A 22,619-nucleotide genomic window follows, 5' to 3' on the forward strand; every position below is an offset into this window, starting at 1 on the left:
ACCCTCAGAGTGAAGAATTTCTTCCTTAGATCTAATCTAAATCTGCCCTCTTTCAGTTTAAAGCCATTGCCCCTTGTCCTATCACTACACGTCCTTGTAAAAAGTCCCTCTCCAGCTTTCCTGTAGGCCCCCTTTAAGTACTGGAAAGCTGCTATAAGATCACCCCGGAGCACTTCTCCATGCTGAACAACCTCAATTCTCTCAGCCTGTCTTCAGAGGAGAAGTGCTCCAGCCCTCTCATCATCTTCATGGCCTTCCTCCGGACCTGATCCAACAGGTCCATGTCCTTCTTATGCCGGGTGCCCCAGAGCACTGCAGGGGGGGGTCTCACGAGAGCAGAGGGGCAGAGTCCCCTCTGTCGCCTTGCAGGTTAGTTGCAACATCGGTGGTGTCAAGGAGGAGGACAGGTGATTCTCACAATGATGGTAATCACTTCCATAAGAAAAACAACATAATGACAAGATTGGAGTTTGCAGGCCATGAGAATAACAGCACAAGAACAAGGGAAAAATACTGCCACAGCGGCTTCCACCAAAGGCTACAGAGCTGCCAGCGAAAGACAGACTACAGAAGCAAAGAGAAGGCCCTTTGCGCTGCAAGGATTAGAGCACTTAAGGTACTCTGCAACAAAAGTTATTATTTTTATGATAGCTTATCAATTAATTTCTCGTTTATGTTAGGTTAGAAAATTGACTCCACAGAAAGGATTCTTCGCAAATGCAAGAAAGTATTCTACCTCCCTCCAAAATCTGCTGTCCCAATCTGGGCTTAATAAGATCAATGGTGTGGGCTTGGAATGCTAGTCTTACCAAGATGTAATGAGCAAAAAAAGAAAACAGTAAGAAACCTAACAGCTTTTTATTAATTCTTACAACCACAGCAGTCTCTCCGTAATTAGTAACAGCATGCTTGAGACACTGATAAAGTGTTAGTCTTGTTCTGTGGTGGTACTGAGCATTTTTCTCACACTTCCAAATACTGATTTTTCTCCTCTGAATTCCTTTCTGATTTGGCCTAAACAAGACTTCACACTATACAACAAAAATTCAATTGATTAACAACACCAGTCAGACTTTTTAGCTCACTTTGCAACAGGCCATTCCTGATCTGCTCCGTTTCATTGAATGAGACACAATCCAGAAAAAAAAGAAAATCCACTGTACAGCTATTTTTCCCTAGTACAACATCACAATAGAACAACGATGGGAGTTTTTTTCTTCACAAGGGAGAATAACCAATAGAGTCTCTAATCTCAAACCAAGTCTTCATGTTTTTCAGATGAACTCTAAATACCTTTTAGACCAGACTCACAGACGTGAAAATCCCCAGAAATCAAGTCCTAGTGAGAAGGAAGGTAGTGTTACAGAAAAGAAACTGGAGTCTCCTGAAGGTAAGTAACTTTCACATTTTGCTTTCACTCTCAAATGAGAAAAGAAAAATAACTGGACTTTTGGCACTAACCTGACGAAGGTTGATATAAACTGCATTCTGAAGAAACTCAGAGGCTTCCATGCTCCTTTTCTGTATTGCAAGGACTCTCACTGCCTTCACACAGGCTTCCAGTTCAATCACACCAGCATTCTTGTACTTGGAGAGAGAGAAAATTAAAATAATATTGAAGAATTGCAACTGTTAGACTTCACAAAGTATTTCTGCTCAACACACAAATCATCTGTCACATCTTCCAAACCCAGCGATCCCTTAATGCTAGTGACTGTACTGTTAAATTATCAACACATGCCCAAGTGAAAATTAAGGTGTCATCTAAAATGTTATTTTGCAAAACAACTGTTTTCAGTCTTTTCAGTCTCTTCACTCATTTTTCTTATTCTGAGACACAGCACAGTTCAGTCTGAGAGTTCAGACAAGGAGATATGTTGGGAATATCGTTTAGGATAATCTCATATATATGGTGGGAGCAGGTGGTGGTGTGTCTGCAACAAAGACACTGTAATAAGTATGTAAGCAAAACGTCAGTTTTACAGTAATTCTTCACCACCTACAACTGTTCTATCACAAAAAAAAAAAAGAATTAATTTTGCCTTTTCTACTTACTACAAAATACGTTACACAGCACAGGAATCTGTAGCAACAGAACTTTAGCTTTACTGCATCAATTTTCTCTTTAGCTAAAACAGTGAGTAGCTGACAAGTGAATTACAAACTATTCTGAATTTTCTACCATCTGTTTACAAAACATTTTCTGTAAATGACCATTTCCCAGTTACATTATTCAGCTTGCTTAAGAAAGGCAGGAGACAATGCAGATGTGCATTGATGTGTTTCAGCTCAAACGACAAACACAGGCAATTTCCTAAACAAACAATCTGATCTAGTTATTCCCTCAAACAATACTGATATTGGATATTTGAGTCAGCCTATCTCCTGCTGAAGTTAAACTCTGTTCAAGTATTTATCATGCTTGAAATTTAACAGGGGAAATGAAGTTCAGAACAAAACGCAAGAGTTACTCCATCAAAACAGTTATATATTCCTCTCTTGTGCCTTTGTATCAGCAAAAATAAATCACTGGAGATTGAACCCATTTTAGAAGATGCTACAAAAGTTTCTTAAGCTCAGTGACAACATAAAAAACATGTACGAAGTGTTGCTTCCTGAGCACTAGAGCTAGGATTTACTCTATCTGTAGGTCTTAGACAAAAGGTAACTATGCTTGTCTTAAAGAGTTATAGATCAGTGCCAAGACAAAGCTCTTTGCTATTTGCAAGTGAAGCTGCAGCCAAGCATAGTTACTACTTGCTGAGAGCATAATGTATATTATTATAACCAAAAGATAAATATCCTGCCCTAAGTCCAAGAAAGCCCAATGATTTCATACTTCTTTAGAAGTCATACACTTTTCTAGATGAGCAACTGACCCTTAAGGTAACATAAAAAGCTGAATGCATACTGGAGAATTATGGTTATATTGATGGATTCAAACTTATCTGAAACTATCCCCAAAATGATCACATTTCATTGCTTCTGCTCATAAACTAACTCATGCACACAATTTATCTCGCTGCTTTTGGAGAGTCTCCCACGCAGACGTGGAAATGCCGTATCACGTTTACACAGCTAAGTCTAAAGAGACTTTCAATATCAAACGGAAATACTTGAAGTTAAAACGTTACTAAGGCATAAATAACTACACTGCAATACAATTAAACTTATCTTTAACGTTGACACGATACTGAGCCTTTATGGTCACAATGTGAAATCTTTTTTTCCTCTCATTACGAATGCAAACATTAAGCTACCTTACTATCTTATGCTCTGAGCATTTGCACAGAAATCTAAAAAAAAAAATGCTTCAGTAGAGCTGAAAACTGTTTCATTTTTCTAAATCATCGTTTAAGAATGTCCTTCACATTTCCTCCACGACCTCCTACCTCTCCACATGCTCTAAACACTCGCCTCCCTGAGCAATCCTGTAAAATCCTAACCATCAGCAGTGACCTCTTCGTAAACTCCTGAATTCCCCAGAGATCATTCCAGCAGGTACAGTAAATAAGTGTTCAGCTTACACAATGCATAAAAGCGTGGTGCTGACAACGCGAAGGTCGCAGGTCGCCAGTAACTCGCTTTGACTCTTGCTCAGCCCTGAACTGGTCAGCTGGTTGCACTGGATGACTGTTGTAGGTCCCTTCCAACTGAAATATGCTGTTCTATGCTATTACTGGAGTTGATGATGTATGTGTTAAGGACCATAAACACATGTAAAGGTTAACAAACCTTCAAATATCTAACACTTCTTCTGCTTAGAGTGCTTTAAAAATAGAAGAAATTAATCCAAAACACCCAGGTACCAGCAGGCACAGCAAATGGTTTACTCAGCACATTGCTGGTTTAGGTGTTGTCTTCGACCAAAGTTCCGAGATTCCCAGATTCTAAACCAAGCACTTAGTTCAGTAGTATAAATTATTCCTATTTCTTCCATTATTGTATGTTTTACAAACTTTATTGCACATGCTTTAGAAGAACCTCTGAAACCAAAACCACAGCAGCTCATTATTCACAAAAATCTCAGGGAAGTTTCTTAAAAACAAGCAGGATTACCTTGCCGTAGTAGGAAATGGCTTCTTTGTATTTCTCTATGATATCTTCAGGACTAAGGCAATTCTTGGCACGTCCTATCTCAGCACTGGTATCTGCGTTTATACCGTTGGAAGTCAGCGCGCCTAGAACAGAGCAGGGGAAGAAATGAGCAGAAGGACTTCTAGCAAACACTAAATATCTAAGAAGAAAACTAGGATATGCTGTAGGTTTGATCAAAGCACACACAAAAAAATACTTGCCCTACCTAGAAAGACATCATGTCCTACCTAAAAAACATTAGTTCTGTTTTACTATGCTATTTTCAAGAGTGAAAATGAAAAATAGATTCCATCATAAACCAGCAAACAAGAAATAATCTTTCACTTGGTAAAAAACAAATATATTCATTATCTTTTACACTTATCTGAGTATTTAGACTGTGAATAAAACATTATACTGCTAAAATTAAATGATGGCCACATCTATATATGCAGTTTTAATTATTGAATTATTCCTTGTTCTACTTAAAAATTTTATTTCTAAAGCACACCTAAGAAAAGAAGAAATTAGCATTTTTTTTATAAACTAATTATTAGACCAGTGACCTTCTCCCGTCCTTTAACCATATTCTCTAACCTATGTCTAACCACAGAAAACCAAGTATGACATTGTAATAAAGGCCACAAAAACTGAGCCTTCTACATTAAAAAAAAAATTACCTGAGGCTCAGACAAAACAGTAAGAAATTGCTTTTTTTACGTAAGAAAGAAGGTGAGAGACAGAAAGCGTCTTTACATACATAATGGATAAGAATCTGAAAGAGAAGGCAAGGAAATTTGGGACACTACAAAGAACATGAAGTTTTATTTCTAGAACTTAATTTTATTACAGTGTTAATAAAATTGAAAACTACATTAAAAGGTTTGGCAAGGCTCTATACCTTTTTAAGTGTTACCTAATCTGTAGGATTACATGCCTAAATTTATACAGTAATTTCTTTCTTCAAGAGGTTTCTCTACTAAAATAGCAAAAAAAAATTTTTGTGTTTCAGAGCTGGACCTAACTCTCAACAGACAGTTAAAAACTACTGTGAAAGATACTTTCTACTCCATCTATAAAATCAGAAATGGGATATTTTACACGCTCATATGCTAAAGCAACTTTTTAATACGTTTGTCAACCTTAAAGAATAATATCGAGTATATCTGTAGATTAAGACCTTAAGGTTTTTATGGAAGTTAAGTGTAAAATCTGTTAGTGATGACTGAAAGAATACCATGACACTACAAGATTACATGTGACCATTCAGGTTTGTCGGTTTAAAAAAAAAATAAATAAATAAATCCTCACTACTCGTGAGAAGAAACATTCTTGATTAGAATTTACAGGGGGACAATCATGGAATTACATCATTTATTTTGTGTCAGTTACCCTCTGGCCTCTTTGCTTCCTCAAGATTTATAGCCAAAACCTGAAGCATCAGGAACCAGTAGTAGTTTTGGCAAGTGGCAGTAACTATCTAGACAAATGCAAAACAAATGCAAGTAATAAAAAGAGAAGACTTTGGAAACATGCATGAAAATAATGTACCTGGATCAATGAGAACTTCTTGTGCCCCTAAAAGGAGGAACAAAAATGATTTTTTTTCAGCCTCACATACAGCCAACAAAATAAGATCTTACAGTGTTTTATAACTAACATTAGGCTTGAACAAAATTACAAGATTTATCAGGACCATCATTGCTATTTTGAAGGACTACTAATTATAATTCAAGTAGTCACTATATGTGAATTGTTTTGTTAAAAAACAGATGTAAAAATCCCATAAACTTGCAGTGAATTCTAAGAAACATCAAGAAGAATTTAAATTATATACTAGAAATTCTTCGAGCCATATCCTTTTTCTCCTTTTTCTTTATTCTTGTTTTAGTTGGCAAGTTTCCATCACAATCCACTTACTATATTTTAATATCAGGTCCTACAGTGCTTAAACGTCCTTGGGGGAGCTCGTTTAATCTACACGATACTCCAGAATAACATTTTCAAGTAATTGTATCCCTTTCAGTTGTCATTAATTTCACTCCATCAAATTTTCTGAATAACTGAGTCATGCCAACCCAGCAAGCCAGACTATTCACATAAAATAGTTGCCATGAGCATCGCAAAGTTGGATTATCAGACATATAACACCTTGTTGCCCTAAACTTTCATTAAACATGGCAATAAAATTGTTAAGATCAAGGGTTAAGATGTCAAAACCAACTGCTTTATAAGCGAGACAGGACCTCCCTTCAGTTGATTCGCTCAGGCTCCAGACTAGTGGAGATTTAGAGAGACATCGGAAAGATCATAGAATGGTTTGGGTTGGAAGGAACCTCTAAGATCATCTAGTTCCAACCCCCCTGCCATGGGCAGGGACACCCTCCACTACACCAGGTTGCCCAAAGCCTCATCCAGCCTGGCCTTGAACACTTCTAGGGGTCCTAATTCTGCTTGGGAAAGAGGAAGGTCAGGTGATAAAATTAAAAGCTGAGCTCATCACACAAATAAAACACAATCAGAAACTCCAAACAGCTTGTCAGCTAAACATAAAGCAATCTAAACCCAGCTTATGCACAAATCACACAGCAAACATCATGGCCAGCTTCCTGGCCAGCAGGAACCAAGCAACTCAAAATCTGCTTTTATACCCAAGGCCGCAAAAATGAACCCAGCCATTCAAGCAGACAGAGTCTAAAGCTCTCCCCCTACCAAAAAGTTTTAGGAATGTGAGAAGTCACACTTCTTTAAAACGTCAAAGCTCCCATTTCACAACCAGTAAGAGACCACAGGCCAGGGGCTCATGGCAGCGACCAAGGAAGAAATCTGTCTTTGGATCAGGCGAGACTTCACGTCTCCCTCCTCCAGGCAAATACTTTAAACACTCTATTATGGACTAATTCTCTTCTGAACGAACTACTCCTATCAAAAGGAGTTTCAAAAGAAGTGGAAGGGCGCACCAGCAAAAAAAAATGGCAATATTCTGATGGTCACAGAGAGGTATGAAATATATTTCAATTCTGCTTAGTAGAAGGAAAAAAAAAAATACACAAAAAAAAATCCTTTAACACTGCCCTCTTATGCTTTTGCTCTCTATATATAAAGAGACACAATATTAATGCTGCTCTCTTCATAGACATTTTTAAATAAATCAGACACCACATTTTTGTAAGCAGCCAAGTCCTGTGCTGTAGCCTAAAAATTCCAAACGGTGGAAGTCACAGGAGATCCAAGAGAAAGAGGTTTCTCTTGATCAGGTCTGGGCACGAAGGCAATGCCAAGAAAGCCCATCCCGTCACGGCTGGAGTACAGGCACAAGAAGAGGGGCAATTCCAGGCACATCAGGAAGTAACAAAGGTAACTCTCACATCTGTATGCCTCAAAAGTAGGCACGGATTAAACATCAGTTCCACGTACGGCGTTTCTTGATTTGTGCAGAATTTAGAAAGGCCTTTTGTTTCTGACCTTGCCCTACAGAAAAGTACACTGGAATTTGTTCCCCAGATTAAACACTGTCCTCACAAAATTAATTATAAGAGAGTCGATTATAAACAGAGGTGTAGTTTGAAAAGATTTTAAATGAAAGGCACTGCGGAGTCAAAAAAGGTATGGAAAAGCAGCTTTCAGAAAAACTTGTAGAAAAAGACATCACAACAATAGGTGTTTGGCCAGACAGAGTTCAGATCTCAAAACATTAAGAGCTCATAACCAAATTAGGGAACAATATCTACTGGACCATGAAGTAACATTTGCATCTGGAAGGGATGACAAAAAACCTGTAATTAGTTTTTCTTCACATTTTGAAGAATCTTGTCATATGAAACTAAAACATTTTTCATATACAACCACACTAAGAAGTTTGCAAACAGGACTTGGAATTAGAAGACAACTTATATAGAGAAGCAGCAATAATATACCCAAAATATATTTTCTTCAATTGTTCTCATAGCTGTGACTTATTTGTTACCTTCTTTAGTAACCAGGAGTACCCGTTACAAACAGATTGCAACACCTGCTATTAAATACTCATTGAAAAGTGGACAAAGGTCAGGAATTATGTGAAATTATACTGTAACAGCCAATTAAAATGAACTCACAGGTCACAGGGCAAATGAACAGATTTTAATGACGAGGTATTACATGAAAAATTCAGTGTTCTCTCCTGAAATAAGGTAATTTTACTATCACAATTATCTGGTATCAACATACAGTTTGCAATAAATACAAAGCAAGCCTTTACTAGACTGTGACTTAGAGATGAATAAAGATGGGTGGTTGGTTTTCTTACAGTTGAATAAAGATGGGTGTTGGTTTTTTGGATGAAGGAATTCATTGTGATCACACTGCACACCACTACTTACACCAGCACTTAAACTCACTTCTGTTTGTCTCAGTACAGCGTAAGAACCTGAGTATACACACAGAAACAGCTGTGCTGGGTCACACCAAAGGCCTGTCCAGCTAATCATAATGGATATATTTTCCTTTCATGACCCCAGCCAGCCTCTCCTGAAGTCACAGAAACTTTCAGGAGCCTTAACACCATGCAGCAAGTGCTCAGTTATGCAATTAATGGCTCATCTCCACAACACAAAGGAGTCTGGAGGAACAGTGACAGCCAGCTGAACCCCAATAACCTCATCAGAGCCAACAGAGCTGTCTGGGGGTGAAACCTCATCAAGATCCGTTAACGTGAGCAGCTCTCCAGGTCACCTTACAGACTGTGGGGAGTTATTGCCGATGGAGATAGAAGACTCATTACAGGATGCAGGGAAAGAACATCTTGGGATTGTACAAGATTTCTTATGGGATATGTAGGGGACAAACCACAGACAGGGAAAAACACTGATCAAGGCAGTTTAGCGAACAACCATGGAAAAATAGAGGGATAAGGGGAGTGCTGCGTGTTTGTGTGTGTGCGTAGGTCTAAGTATGAACAACTGGAATGGGGCTCTGAGTCTGGGGGGCTTGTAGGTCCAGGTGCCAGCAACTGGTGAGAGCTGGCAATCCAGTAGCCAGCTACTGGATAGACTTGAATGACTAAAACCAGCTGCTGGATGGATCTACACTACTAACAGGCTTTCCTCCTGATCAGCCAGAAAGGGGAGCGGGATCAGGCTGTGAGCACTGTCTGTGTTTGCCCAAGTTCTGTGTTTTCTGCCTGTGCTGGTCTGCGTGGCTGTGTGTATGTACACGGTGTGTGTGCACGTACATACACCTGTTGGGATGGCACGCTCGGCCTCACAACTGGCTGGACCTGGCGACAGGGAGTTGCATCAGCCTCACCGTATCACTCTACCAGATTCAGAAACTCCTAGCAAGGACTTCCACATCATACCTATAAATTGGGAAAAGGACAGATGTAGATGTATTTGATGTCCTCTAGTTCTTCTGTCAGAAAAAGCACTGAACCTCTGATCCCTATCCATCCTCTTCCACAACATTCAACATGTTCTAGAGCTCTCTCTTATTTCTCCTCAGCCATCCCTTGAGCAGAACTTGAGAGTTCTAGGCTATTCAGTTATTCTTTGTACAGAAACATATATCAAAATAATCTTTGTTGCCTATCTGCAACCTTCTTCCAGTAGAAAAATGGGAGACAGGGAACATGAACACCCTTTTGAACTGGGAAACTGAAATGGCATGCAATATTCCAGATGCAGATAAACTGCAGACTTAATGATATTTTCTGGTTTTCCCTCTCTGTTACTCTCCCAATAATTTCTAAAATAGTTTAAGCAAGCCATTTCTCAAAGAATGTCTATCATATCCACGTTAACACAATCATCATATTAGTTACGCAATCTGAGAATTTAGAAAACGTATACTAAATCTTAAAAATTATGTTGGTTTATTGGTATTTAGTTAACCAAATCTATTTATTAAATGTTGACTTTAGAACAGCAAAACATCTCCGAATAAATGTACCTAGCTTACTCTTCTCAATATGCGCAGCTCTGCCACATCACAGGTACTTTATGAAAACTGTCTGCATCTCCTCTAGCAAAATTAAACCTAACACAGACACTATTAACAACCAGATGAAGAGATCAAAAGCTTTGCAACTGTATGCAAAGCACACACGTCAACATTAATACCAAAGCAGGAGAAAAGTCATTCATGGAAAAATATTACAAAGAAATATTACAAAGTTCTCCCCTCCCACCCCCCTCCAGTTTATCCTGTTATTGGTATAATTTTACAGAGATAGGAAGTAGGGAGGAAATTTTCAGGTGTTCAGTGGTGGCAGACAGAATAAAAAACAAATCCTGTCGTTACCTGGTCTGTGCCTGTTGCCTGCTTCAGCAGAAAGAGAACCTCCTTGCGCCCTGCGAGATCCAACTTTACCTCCAGTACCACCGGGATAATGATAGATGACTGATGCTGAGCATAACCCCTCAAGAGCAGCTGGAGAGTAAAGAAAAAAAACAACAGATTAGTAGAGATACTTGCAAAAAGTGAAGTATCATGTAGTAAAGTCTGTTTACACAAAGTATGCCTCACATTGGAGACCTTGTCACAAAGGTCATGGAAAAGCCTGAGATACTCAATGTCCTTTTTATCTCTGTTTTCACTGGTAAGGTTTACTTTCAGACTTTCCAGGTCCCCAAAACTACTAGCAGAGTCTGCAGGAGTACACGCTAGCCACAGCAGAGGAAGACAGACATACAAAGCACTTAATCCAATTGGACATAAATCCATAAAACCAGGTAAGTTGCATCCACGGATGCTAAGAGAGCTGGCCAATGTGAGGCCACTCTTATCACTTCCAACAGGTCATGCCAATTGGGAGAGGTTCCTAATGACTGGACAAAGCAAAACATCACAAGAAGGAAGTACCAGGGGTCTACACGCAGGTCAACCTCAGCTCCCTGGCAAGGCTATAAAGAAATCCTTCTGGAATCCATTTCCAAGCACATGAAGGACAGAAGGTGACTGGGAAGCATGAACATTGATTTACTGAGGATAAATCAGCCCTTAGCAACTTCACTGCCTCCTATGATGAGATGGTTAGCTCAGTGGACAAAGGAACAGCAGCAGATGTTATATATTTTGACTTTCACAAGACATGGATCTGGTCTCCCATAACACGCTTATAGCTAAATTGGTAAGATTTGGATAGCTGGTGGAAAACAGGTGGACAGTCAGCCTCAAAGGATTGTGATTGGCAGTACAAAGTTCAAATGGTTGCCAGTCACTAGTGGTGTCCCTCAGGGATGAATACCAGGAACAATAATGTCTTCATTAACAGCCTGGATGACTACACAGAGCATGCCCAGAAAACTCCTGGGTGACACCAAATTAGGGAAGAACAGCAGGGCAGCCCTTCAATGCAGACAGAACTTGACAGTCTGGACATATGGGCCAAAAGGAGCCTCATGCAGCTGAAGAAAGGCTCATGCATCTCATACGGAATAACCCTATGGAGCAGTGCAGCCTGGAAGCTGGCTGGCAAACAGTTTTGGATCTAGGGGTTGTGATAGACAAGTTAATAGCAGTTAGTAGCAGGCCCTTGCAACAATGGTGACCAAGTGCATCCTAGGCTGAAACAGCCATAGTGTAGCCAGTAAGTCAAGGGAAGCAATTATTCCTCTCTACTCTCCGTCTGAGAAACCACACCTGGAGCACTGCGCCCAGCTTTGGGCTCCCCAGCACTGGAAAGACACTGACATCCTGAAGTGAGCCCAGTGGAGGGCCATCAGAATGGTCAGGGGGCTGGAGGCCATGACATGCGAGGAGCAGAGAGAACTGGGTTTGTTAAGCCTTAAGAACAAGAAGCTAAGGGGAGATCTTTTTGCTGTCTTTAAACACCCAGTGGGAAGTTACAGAAGAGACAGATGCTTCTCAGAGGTGCAGTGATTGAGGGTCAACGCAAGCTGACTGTCGTGGCTTTTGGACTGAGGGTCGAGACAAGAACCGAGAGGGAGCACCCACCAACCATGGTCCCGGGCAAAACATGACTTAGGCTTTCTTCTTAAAACAATTTATTAACAGTTACTTAACAAGAGACGCAGGGGGACAGGGAGTGGGCAGTGCAGGTCAGTTCATCCATGATGTTACTGCCGCTCCTTTCTTAAAGGAGGAGGAGTCTTTACACCATTTTTCCCTTGCTTCGGTGGATCCCCTACTCACGAGGAAAAAATCCCCAAAACTTTTCCAACGTGAGTCCTGCCCGCAGGATTGCAATCCTCCCCATGGATCGCACCAGTTCAGGCTTTACCAGTCTCGGCCTCTTAGGGAGCTGCTGCCACTCGCATCGGCGTGGGTCGTCCCACGGATTCCAGATGCCTCCACGACCTCGTCGTGCATTCCATGCCCCATTGTTAACAGTACCTGGTCGTGCATCCCCTGCTCCACGACCTCTCCTGGGCTCAGGCATCTCCTTCCCGACGTGGGTTTCTCCACAGGCCACGAGTGGGTCTCTGCTCCGCCCAGTACACCCTGGCTGCAGGGGAGCCGCCTGCCATCTCACACCGATTGCAAGGGAAACCTCAGCTCCAGCACACCTCCTCCTGCTCCATCTTGACTGACCTGGTCGCTGTGGTTGTTTTCTCTTAGATCTTAATCCTCTCTGGGGGAGCTCGGCCCGGCGGGCACCCCGGGAGCGGGGCGCTTCCCGAGCCCCCCATGCGGCTCCCCCGGCGCCATCTTGAGCACGTGGCGCCGGCCCGGGCCCGGGCAGCCGCCTGGCCGGGAGCGAGGGCAGCGCCCTCCTGCTCTCTCCTCGCTCCTGGGCAAAAAGCCCCTTTCCCGCCCCTTTGTCCCAACTTAAATAGGGCAATTCGCAGAGGCGCCAATTTGGCTCAACCCCCCGGGGGGGATGGGACTCAGATCTGGTGGCACAGGGAGCAAATCCCCTCCCCTGCCACCAGAACACCCCCCCCCACATCAAACTATCACACTGACATAGAAAATTCTATTTTAATGTAAGAACAATTTATGTTGGGTTTTTTTTCAAGCTATGAGCAGCAAAACGTTAGAACAGGTTGCTCAGACTTCCATCCTTAACTATACCTAAAACTCAACTGGACGGGTCTCCTGAGCAACCTGATTTAACTGGATGTGAGCAGGAGATCGCACTTGAGGACCTCCAGAGGTCACTTCCCATCCAAATTATTCTGAGGCTGTAAGTATAATTTGGTAGTCCAACAGATGGGCCTTGAAATATTTCCCTGCCCTGCAGAAGTAGAAAAGTTCTCCTTTTCTTCTTGAAGAATCCTGAGCCATTTAACCTTTTGCAAGAGCAGAAGGAAAAAGTGAAAAGTCGGAAGGTGTTATGGTTTCATAATATGTAACACACGGAGCCATTAGGAAGCTACATGGATTTCCCAGTAGAAGGAGAAAGCTAAAAGCCGAACTAGAGACAGCAATTTTCCTAAAAGGGTATGAAACTGAGAGGCAGAAATTGTGCTTGAAGATGACTTGTATATATAATAAATAGAAAAAAAGCATGATGAAAAACAAGAAAAGGAAAGGAAAGGAAAGGAAAGGAGGAAAGAAAAGTCAGGGAAAAAGTGAAGCCTAGGAACTAATGTGAAAGGAAGGACGTTACGCTTGTGGAAGTTAAACACTTGTGGCTTTGGTAGGTGTAAAGGCAAAAATCTTTTGCTAACGGTCCATAGTAGAAATCTGCAAGAAGGACTTTTTACAACATCTGTACAATCCACTGAAAAAATAAACACCTTCCAGAGAAGTATGAAAAAGTCACACGCAATTAATCCACTACCAATTAATCCTACCTCCAAGCCACAGAAAGTCGTTCACAGATCGCAGAAGTTCCACTGCCATGTGATAATGGACCAAGGAATCTTGTAACATCCCAGCTTGTAAACACAGGTCACCAACATGCTTCCGCATCCGGCCTTGACAACGCTTCTTATAGTGCCTGCAAAATAAAAGGTACGATTTACAGTTATTTCCAGGAAACATCTGAGGTAATAAACACCTAGAGTCAATTTTCTTCCCTCCTTAATAATAGCAGATCAACACTAATTTACTCTGTTTCTCTGAGCAAGCATCCAGTGTGAACTCTAACCAGCATAATATGCAAAAGAAGTAAAGTTTTAAGGAGATACTGGGAGGAAAAAAAACCAAACAAACAAACAAACAAACAACAAAGCATCACTTATTTTGGCTACAAAGCACTTACACAGAGTCACAAAGTTAAAGACTGCACTTCAGAGCACTTTAATAGCCTTGTCAAAGACTAAAGAAAACAGAATCATAGAATCACCAGGCTGGAAGGGACCTCAAAAGATCATCTGGTCCAGCCTTTCATGGGAAAGGAAGCCTAGATGAGACTATCTAGCACCCTGTCCAGTTGTTATCTTGAAAACTTCCACAGCAAGGTTCTTGTAGCCCTCAATGGGCATTTGGCTGCCTTTCCATGGCTGGTATGACTCTCTAGTTTTGCTCTTAAGTACACCCAAAAGCTCATTGCTAAGCCAGGGTAGTGTCTTCTTCTGCCTTCTTCCATTCCCTTGGTAGGGAATGGACCGTTCTCATGCCTCCAGGAGGCTGTTCTCGAAAAACTCCCAGCACTCACAAGCTCCTTTGCTGTCCATGGAATCCCTTGCATCTGAGCTCTGGGCATATTGACGTTGGCTCTTCTAAAACCCAGTGTCTTTGTCCTGCTACTGCTCTTCAGTCTGCTCAGCGGGATCTTAAATTCCACAATGTTGGTGTCGCAGTGTCCAAGGCTACCACTGGGAGCCGTGTTGTCAAGCAAGTCTTCTTGGTTTGTGAACAGTAAATCTAGCACTGTGCTGTCCCTAGTCAGTAGGTCGAGCACCTATAGCAGAAAGCAGTCCTCAACTCATTCCAGGAAACTGATGGACGACTTGTGCACCATTGTGTTGCTCTCCCAACAAATGTACACGGAATTGAAGTCACTCATAAGGAGCAGGTTCTGTTGGCCTGAGACTTCCTCAAGCAACCAAAGAAAGGTTTTGTCAGCCTTATCACCCTGATTGGGAGGCTGGTAACAGATATCTGACGTAAGATGTCCCTTGGTGATGATCCCTCTAATCTTGATCCAAAGGCATTCTATAGAATTTTTCATGGTGTCCATAGCTCAGCTCCATAAATTCAAGTGTCTCTTTCACATGAAGTGCAACTCTAGCCCCTCTTCTTCCCTTCCTATCCTTTTGAAAGGGAAGACAGGCAAAGTAAAACACACCAGACTTTCAAAGGGCCTCATGATTTAAGTCACAGCTCAGAACAACGCTGTTCTCCTGAGTCCATCAGCAATTCTCCTGTTCTCCCTCCTGCAAAAGTATTCTCTAGCCAAGAATGTCCTTGCTCTACCTTATAGAATTGTTTTCTTAGAGAAAAATTAAAGAAGAACATAGATATTTTATTCATTTATCGATTGACATTACTCTAATACTATATCATAGAATCACAGAATGGTTTGGTTTGGAAGGGACCTCAAAGATCATCTAGTTCCAAGACCCCTGCCATGGGCAGGGAAACTCTCCACTACACCAGGTTGCCCAAAGCCTCATCCAACCTGGCCTTGAACACTTCCAGGGATGGGGCAGCCACAACTTCTCTGGGCAACCTGGTCCAGTGCCTCACCACCCTCAAAATGAAAAATTTCTTCCTTATATCTAACCTAAATCTCCCCTCTTTCAGTTTAAAGCCATTGCCCCTTGTCCTATCACTACACACCCTTGTAAAAAGTCCCTCTACAGCTTTCCTGTAGGCCCCCTTTAAGTACTGGAAGGCTGCAATAAGATTACCCCGGAGCCTTCTCTTCTCCAGGCTGAACAGCCCCAACTCTCTCAGCCTGTCTTCATAGCAGAGGTGCTCCAGCCTTCTCATCATCTTCATGGCCCTCCTCTGGACTCACTCCAGCAGCTCCATGTCCTTCTTGTGTTGGGGACTCCAGAGCTGAACACGGTATTCCAGGTGGGGTCTCACGAGAGCTGAGTAGAGGGGCAGAATCCCCTCCCTTGACCTGCTGGCCACGCTGCTTCGGATGCAGCCCAGGACACGGTTGGCTTTCTGGGCTGCCAGCGCACATTGCCGGCTCATGTTGAGCTTCTCATCCACCAGCACTCCCAAGTCTTTTCCTCAGGGCTGCTCTCAATCCATTCTCCGCCCAGCCTGTACTTGTGCTTGGGATTGCCCCAAACCAGGTGCAGGACCTTGCACTTGGTCTTGCTGAAGTTCATGAGGTTTGCATGGGGCTACCTCTCCAGCCTGTCAAGGTCCCTCTGGATGGCATCTCTTCCCTCCAGTGTGTCAACCACACCACACAACTTTGTGTCACCTGCAAACTTGCTGAGGGTGCACTCGATCCCGCTGTCCATGTCACCAACAAAGGTGTTAAACAGCACCAACCCCAATACCAACCCCTGAGGAACACCACTCGTCACTGGTCTCCACTTGAACATCGAGCTGTTGACTTGAACTCTTTGAGTGCGACCATCCAGCCAATTCCTTATCTGCCAACTGGTCTATCCAACAAATCCGTGTCTGTTCAATTCAGAGACAAGGATGTCATGTGAGACAGTGTCAAATGCTTTGGACAAGTCCAGGTAGATAATGTTGGTTGCTCTTCCCCTATCCATCAACGCTTTTACCCCATCGCAAAAGGCCACCAAATTTGTCAAGCACGATTTGCCCTTAGTGGAGCTATGCTGGCTGCCACCAATCACCTCTTTGTTTTCCATGTGCCTTAGCATAGTTGCCAGGAGGATCTGCTCTATGATCTTGCCAGGCACAGAGGTGAGACTGACTGGCCTGTAGTTCCCTGGGTCTTCCTTTTTTCCCTTTTTTGAAAACAGGGGCTACGTTTCCCCTTTTCCAGTCAGTGGGAACTTCACCAGACTGCCATGACTTCTGAAATATGATGGATAGTGGCTTAGCAACCTCATCTGCCAGTTCCCTCAGCACTTGAGGATTAATCTCATCAGGTCCCATGGACTTGTGCAACTTCAGTTTCCTTAGATGGTCTCAAACCTGATCTTTATTGGGTTCTTCATTCTCCCAGTCCCTGCCTTTGCCTTCTGTGACTTGGGCTGTGCAGCTGGAGTTTGTGTCAGTGAAGACTGAGGCAAAGAAGTCATTGAGAACCTCAGCCTTCTCCAGATCCCGGGTAACCAGGTCTACCATTTCTTTCCAAAGAGGGCTCACATTTTCCCTAGTCCTCTTTTTATCACCAACATACCTACAGAAGCTTTTCTTGTCTCCCTTGATGTCCCTGGCCAGATTTAACTCTATCAGGGCTTTAGCTTTCCTAACCTGACCCCTGGTTGCTCAGACAATTTCTACATATTCCTCCCAGGCTACCTGTCCTTGCTTCCACCCTCAGCAGGCTTCCCTTTTGTGCTAGAGTTTGACCAGGAGCTCCGTGTACTTCCTTGCAGGCCTCCTGGTGCTTTTGCGTGATTTCCTCTTTGTTGGGATGCACCCCACTCCTGAGCTCGAGGAGGTGATCCTTTAGTATTAACCAGCTTTCTTGGACAAGGGTCGACCAACGGATGTCATCTACTTGGACTTGTGCAAAGCTTTTGACACTGTCCCGCACGACATTCTTCTCTCTAAACTAGAGAGTCATGGGTTTGATGGATGGACCACTCGGTGGATAAGGAATTGGCTCAATGGCCGCACTCAGAGAGTAGTGGTCAACGGCTCGATGTCCAAGTGGAGACCGGTCACGAGTGGCGTCCCTCAGGGGTCCGTGTTGGGCCCGGCCCTCTTCAACATCTTTGTCGGTGACGTGGACAGTGGCATGGAGTGCACCCTCAGCAAGTTCGCCGATGACACCAAGCTGTGTGGTGCCGTCGACACGCTGGAAGGGAGGGATGCCATCCAGAGGGACCTCGACAGGCTGGAGAGGTGGGCCCGTACCAACCTCATGAAGTTTAACCAGGCCAAATGCAAGGTCCTACATCTGGGTCGTGGCAATCCCAGGCATAAATACAGACTGGGTGGTGAATGGATCGACAGCAGCCCTGAGGAGAAGGACTTGGGAGTACTGGTGGACGAGAAGCTCAATATGAGCCGGCAATGTGCTCTTGCGGCCCAGAAGGCCAACCGCGTCCTGGGCTGCATCAAGAGGAGCGTGGCCAGCAGGTCGAGGGAGGTGATTCTCCCCCTCTACTCTGCCCTCGTGAGACCTCACTTGGAGTACTGCGTCCAGTTCTGGAGTCCCCAACATAAGAAGGACATGGACCAGTTGGAGAGGGTCCAGAGGAGGGCCACGAAGATGATAAGAGGGCTGGAGCACCTTTCCTATGAGGACAGGCTGAAAGAGTTGGGGCTGTTCAGCCTGGAGAAGAGGAGGCTCCGGGGTGACCTTATAGCGGTCTTCCAGTACCTCAAGGGGGCCTACAGGAAAGATGGGGAGAGGCTGTTCAGGAGGGCCAGTTATGATAGGACAAGGGGTAACGGTTTTAAAATAGAGGGAGGTAGGTTCAGGTTGGATATTAGAAAAAAATTTTTTACCATGAGAGTGGTAGAACACTGGAACAGGTTGCCCAGAGAGGTGGTGGATGCTCCATCCCTGGAGACGTTCAAGGCCAGGTTGGACAAGGCCCTGAGCAACCTGATCTAGTTGGAGATATCCCTGTTCCTTGCAGGGGGGTTGGACTAGATGACCTTTGAAGGTCCCTTCCAGCCCTAACCATTCTATGATTCTATGATTCTATGACCCCTCTTCCCTCCAAGGCTTCATCCCATCTTACTCTACCAAGAAGATCCCTGAAGAGGCCATAGTCTGCCCCTCCTGATGGTCAGGGTAGTAAGCTTGCTGAGTGCCCTAAGGATCCTGAACTCCACCTTTTATGGTCACTGCAGCCAAGGCTGCCCTTCAGTTTCACATTCCCCACCAGGCCCTCCTTGTTGGTGAGAACAAGGTCCAGCAAAGCGCCTCTCCTCATTGGTTCCTCTATGACTTGGAGAAGGAAGTTATCATCAACGCATTCCAGGAATCTCCTGGATTGCCTAAGCCATGCTGTGTTGTCCCTCCAACAGATATCGAGGTGGTTGAAGTCTCCATGAGGATCAGGGCTCATGACGTGAGGCTGCTCCTATCTGTCTATAGAGGGCCTCATCCACTTGGTCTTTTTGGTCAAGTGGCCTGTAACAGAACTCCACTATAACGTCACTTGTCCCTGCCCTCCCTTTAATACTGACCTATAAGCTCTCAGGCAGCTCCTCATCCATCCCCAGGCGGAGCTCCATACACTCTAGCTGGTCACTGACATAGAGGGGAACACCTCCACCTCATCTCCCCTGCCTGTTCTTCCTAAAGAGCCTGTATCCTTCCATTCCAACACTCCAGTCATAGGGTTCATCCCACCATATCTCCATGATGTCAGTAAGATCACACCCCTGCAGGCACGCACACACCTCTAACTCCTCTTGTTTATTCCCCATGCTACGTCTGTTTGCATAGAGGCATTAAAGTTGGGCCTGTGATGAATCTGACTTCCTGGCTGGAGCATCTGGAATTCCTTTCCGCTGCTCTTCAGGTGCTCTCAGCTTGACTTAATCAAGCTTGGTATTATCCCCCTCCCCCTTCAAATCCAGTTTAAAGCCCTGTCAATGAGCCCTGCTCATTGTCCAAATTTCATTGTCCAAAATTCATAGCAAGAAAAAAAAAAAGTATCTTTTTTTCTTTGGATGGTTTAAACTAAAATAAAAGTTACCTGAGAATGAAATTTTAATTAAAAGAATTGCTGAAGATGTCATGCTTTACTGTATACATGAAGTATCTCCAAAGAATCTGCTTAAACAGGGTTTCCAAAAATACAAAGACCCATCTCAGATTGACTGTCTTAGTTCTACACTTTTAGCTTTTAGTAGATGTAGTGATACTTTTTCAATTAAACTAAGTCCAACAGAGTATCTTTTAAAAAATTGCCTAGCAAATTTGAACCTAACAATATTAAAAAAAAAAAAAAAAGGGAAAATCAGGGTAACATCCATTCTCCAGATGCTGAACTCTTATACCCTAGAGCAAGACTTGCAGATCAGAGGAAATATCACGATTATGGAACGAAATGGCATTTGAGTTGGTGTGTTTTTTCCCAGTAAAGAACTTGCCAGAGCACCCTAGGGATCACTGAAAATCTCTCATAAGACATCTGAACAGACTGTCTTCACGAAGTCTGTAATGTGGGGGAAAACAAAACCCAAAAAAAAAAAAAAAAAAAGAGGACAGAACATATGAAGTATAAGGGTAAGAATAACTATATTAATTTATTTTTTTTTAGATTTTAAGGCGTAGGAGAAATGGTACTCATAAAAACAATGACATGTTACTGGTTTGTTTGCTTTTGAGGTTCTCGGTTTGGGTTTTTTAAACCAAAGAGAAGCACCAAGCCCAAAGGATCACCACTGCGTTCAGCCACCAAATAATGTCTTACTCTTTGCAGCTGGTTCAAAAGAGGAATAGTTCATCAAGAAGATTAAAAGGAACTGATTTATATGGATGGATGACAGAAATTTAAAGAAAGGAGATATATGGAAGCATATACAATGTCCTTACAAAAATTAAATAGAAAAGTGATCAGAACCAGTGTCATTGTTTACAAGAAAAACTGGAGATTATAAAAGGAGACAAGAAGGATGTCTCATATTCCTCCTCTGCACCTAAAAAGCTACAAATAACTCCTATATAAACATTCCCACTTTTCTGATCTATCATACTCACAATTGACATGAAGATGACATTAAATGAAGCTTTTATCTTTCAGATATGTCAAGAAATTGCAATATTTCTTATCTTTTATTTTTTGACAAGCATGTACTTTACAGATCTTTTTAAGGAAAAAAAAAGCAAGAAAATTCAAAGTGAAAATGAAAGCTGCTCCGTACAAACTACGGAAAGGCACCAAATCTCACCAAGATTTCAATCAGAGCTTTGGGTTACAGAGCAATACCTCTGCACAAAGTTACTTTACAATCTTGAATCACTATTGTATAGGAGAGCATAAATTGTTGACAAATCAGGTTTTACTGATCTCTGCAGTCCAGAAATTAAGGTTGTAAGTGTTAAATGCTTTTTAACTTTTTTTACACAGAAAAAAATAGTGGAATTGGAGGATCACGGTTTCCTTACACAGCTACAATTCCTTCCAAAGGTGCTAACACTTCAAATTTCCTCTCTCCACACTTTCAAGTAATCTCTATGTTTATAGACAAATTACATTTCTTACTTTTTAAGTGTTTTTCCAGATTTTCCAGATAGCACACAAATCCGAGTCACAGAGCAAAAGAAAAGAGATGGTGCCAGACTCCTAAACCAGAACCTAATACTGGAATCAGTTCAATCATACTGGCTCACCAACAGCTCTTCCTAACCAATTCCTAATTTTGTTGTCAAGTTTGAATGCATTTATTCACATGGACATCAATACATTGGTCATATAAAGCACTGTTCTCTTAGGAATTCTCCTTATTTATAAACAAGCAGATAATTTATTCCTAGTGATGAAGAAATTTACTATTAATTATCCAAAGATTGAATTCATTCCACCTACTTTTAGGCTCTTAATTGTGGTGCCAAGACAGGGTCTATCTCCTACAGTCCCAGCAAGCCTTCACCATCCGCCTGGAAAACATTTTCTCACTAATCACACAATAAGTTTCCACTATACAAATGCATAAATTGTGTCTTAATTTAGCTCTCACAGTTAAGTACAATGAGTTCAGGCTTCTTCCCCCCGCGCCTCCCTTCCCTCCAATTACTGCAAGTATGTCCAAAAAACCAAAAAGCAAAGATTTCATCGAAATGAAACCCACTCTCCAAGACAGCAAAACTTAATTTACTTTGTATTTGGGAAGCCTGTTTTGAAAAAAACTAGTATCTACAATATCAAGTCAATAAAAGCAACTGATGGTTTCTTCAATGCACACTGGGGTGCAAATTTAATGGAAAAAATCATATGTGCGTACATAGATGAGCATAAAATTATGATTATGGAATTTAATACCTAGCTAGTTTTGCTCCACAGCTTTACCTGAAGAATCTGGCCAAAAAGTTCAAAGTGAGAAGCTTATAGATATCTTCTTTCTAATTTACTTTTTTATTAAAATAACACTGTCCAATTATTTTGGCTCTCTACTGCTTAATCCTAATCTACTTGATGACAGGAAGGCCACGTAAATTAACTGCTACTTTTTCTAGAATAAGATGACAACCTTTTCCTAGGTCAGCTCCTTGTAGTACCCTACTGCTACGAGCTGTTTCTGTTTATTCTTCCTCTGGAAGATCATTTAAGACATTAAGTTTCAAATACACACCCAAGTCTCACCCAAAGACACACCACAAACCCATTCTGGAGCGCGATGCACTCAGAAATATCCTCAAGGAAGGCAATGCCACCTCATGCAGGACCACATGTGGAACACTCCATAGCATCAGTCATCCAAACTCCGCTTCAGACCTCTCCTCAAGTAGTCCCAGATCTTATTCTCTAAAGTTAGTTGTGTCAATTTGGTACTTAACACACTCTTTACGTTCTCTTTAGAATAACAACCACAATCATTACCATCAGTGATCACTACCGCTCAATAAACATGTT

At 42.4% G+C, this 22,619-nt stretch overlaps 1 protein-coding gene across 1 annotated transcript in view; it reads right to left on the reverse strand.

Annotated features, from left to right (window-relative positions):
* TRAPPC9 (trafficking protein particle complex subunit 9) overlaps positions 1 to 22,619 on the reverse strand; it is a 535,580-nt gene that overhangs the window by 505,785 nt on the left and 7,176 nt on the right. The window contains exons 4-8 of the mRNA XM_086609585.1: positions 13,818 to 13,963; positions 10,357 to 10,485; positions 5,629 to 5,655; positions 4,060 to 4,181; positions 1,462 to 1,587 (exon numbers count right to left, since the gene is read on the reverse strand). Coding sequence (XP_086465711.1) covers positions 1,462 to 1,587; positions 4,060 to 4,181; positions 5,629 to 5,655; positions 10,357 to 10,485; positions 13,818 to 13,963 — 550 coding nt within the window. The remainder of the gene's footprint in view (positions 1 to 1,461; positions 1,588 to 4,059; positions 4,182 to 5,628; positions 5,656 to 10,356; positions 10,486 to 13,817; positions 13,964 to 22,619) is intronic.

The sequence above is a fragment of the Tauraco erythrolophus genome, chromosome 3 (genome assembly GCF_009769465.1).
Source record: "Tauraco erythrolophus isolate bTauEry1 chromosome 3, bTauEry1.pri, whole genome shotgun sequence".
In the NCBI taxonomy this organism is placed as follows: Eukaryota; Metazoa; Chordata; class Aves; order Musophagiformes; family Musophagidae; genus Tauraco; species Tauraco erythrolophus.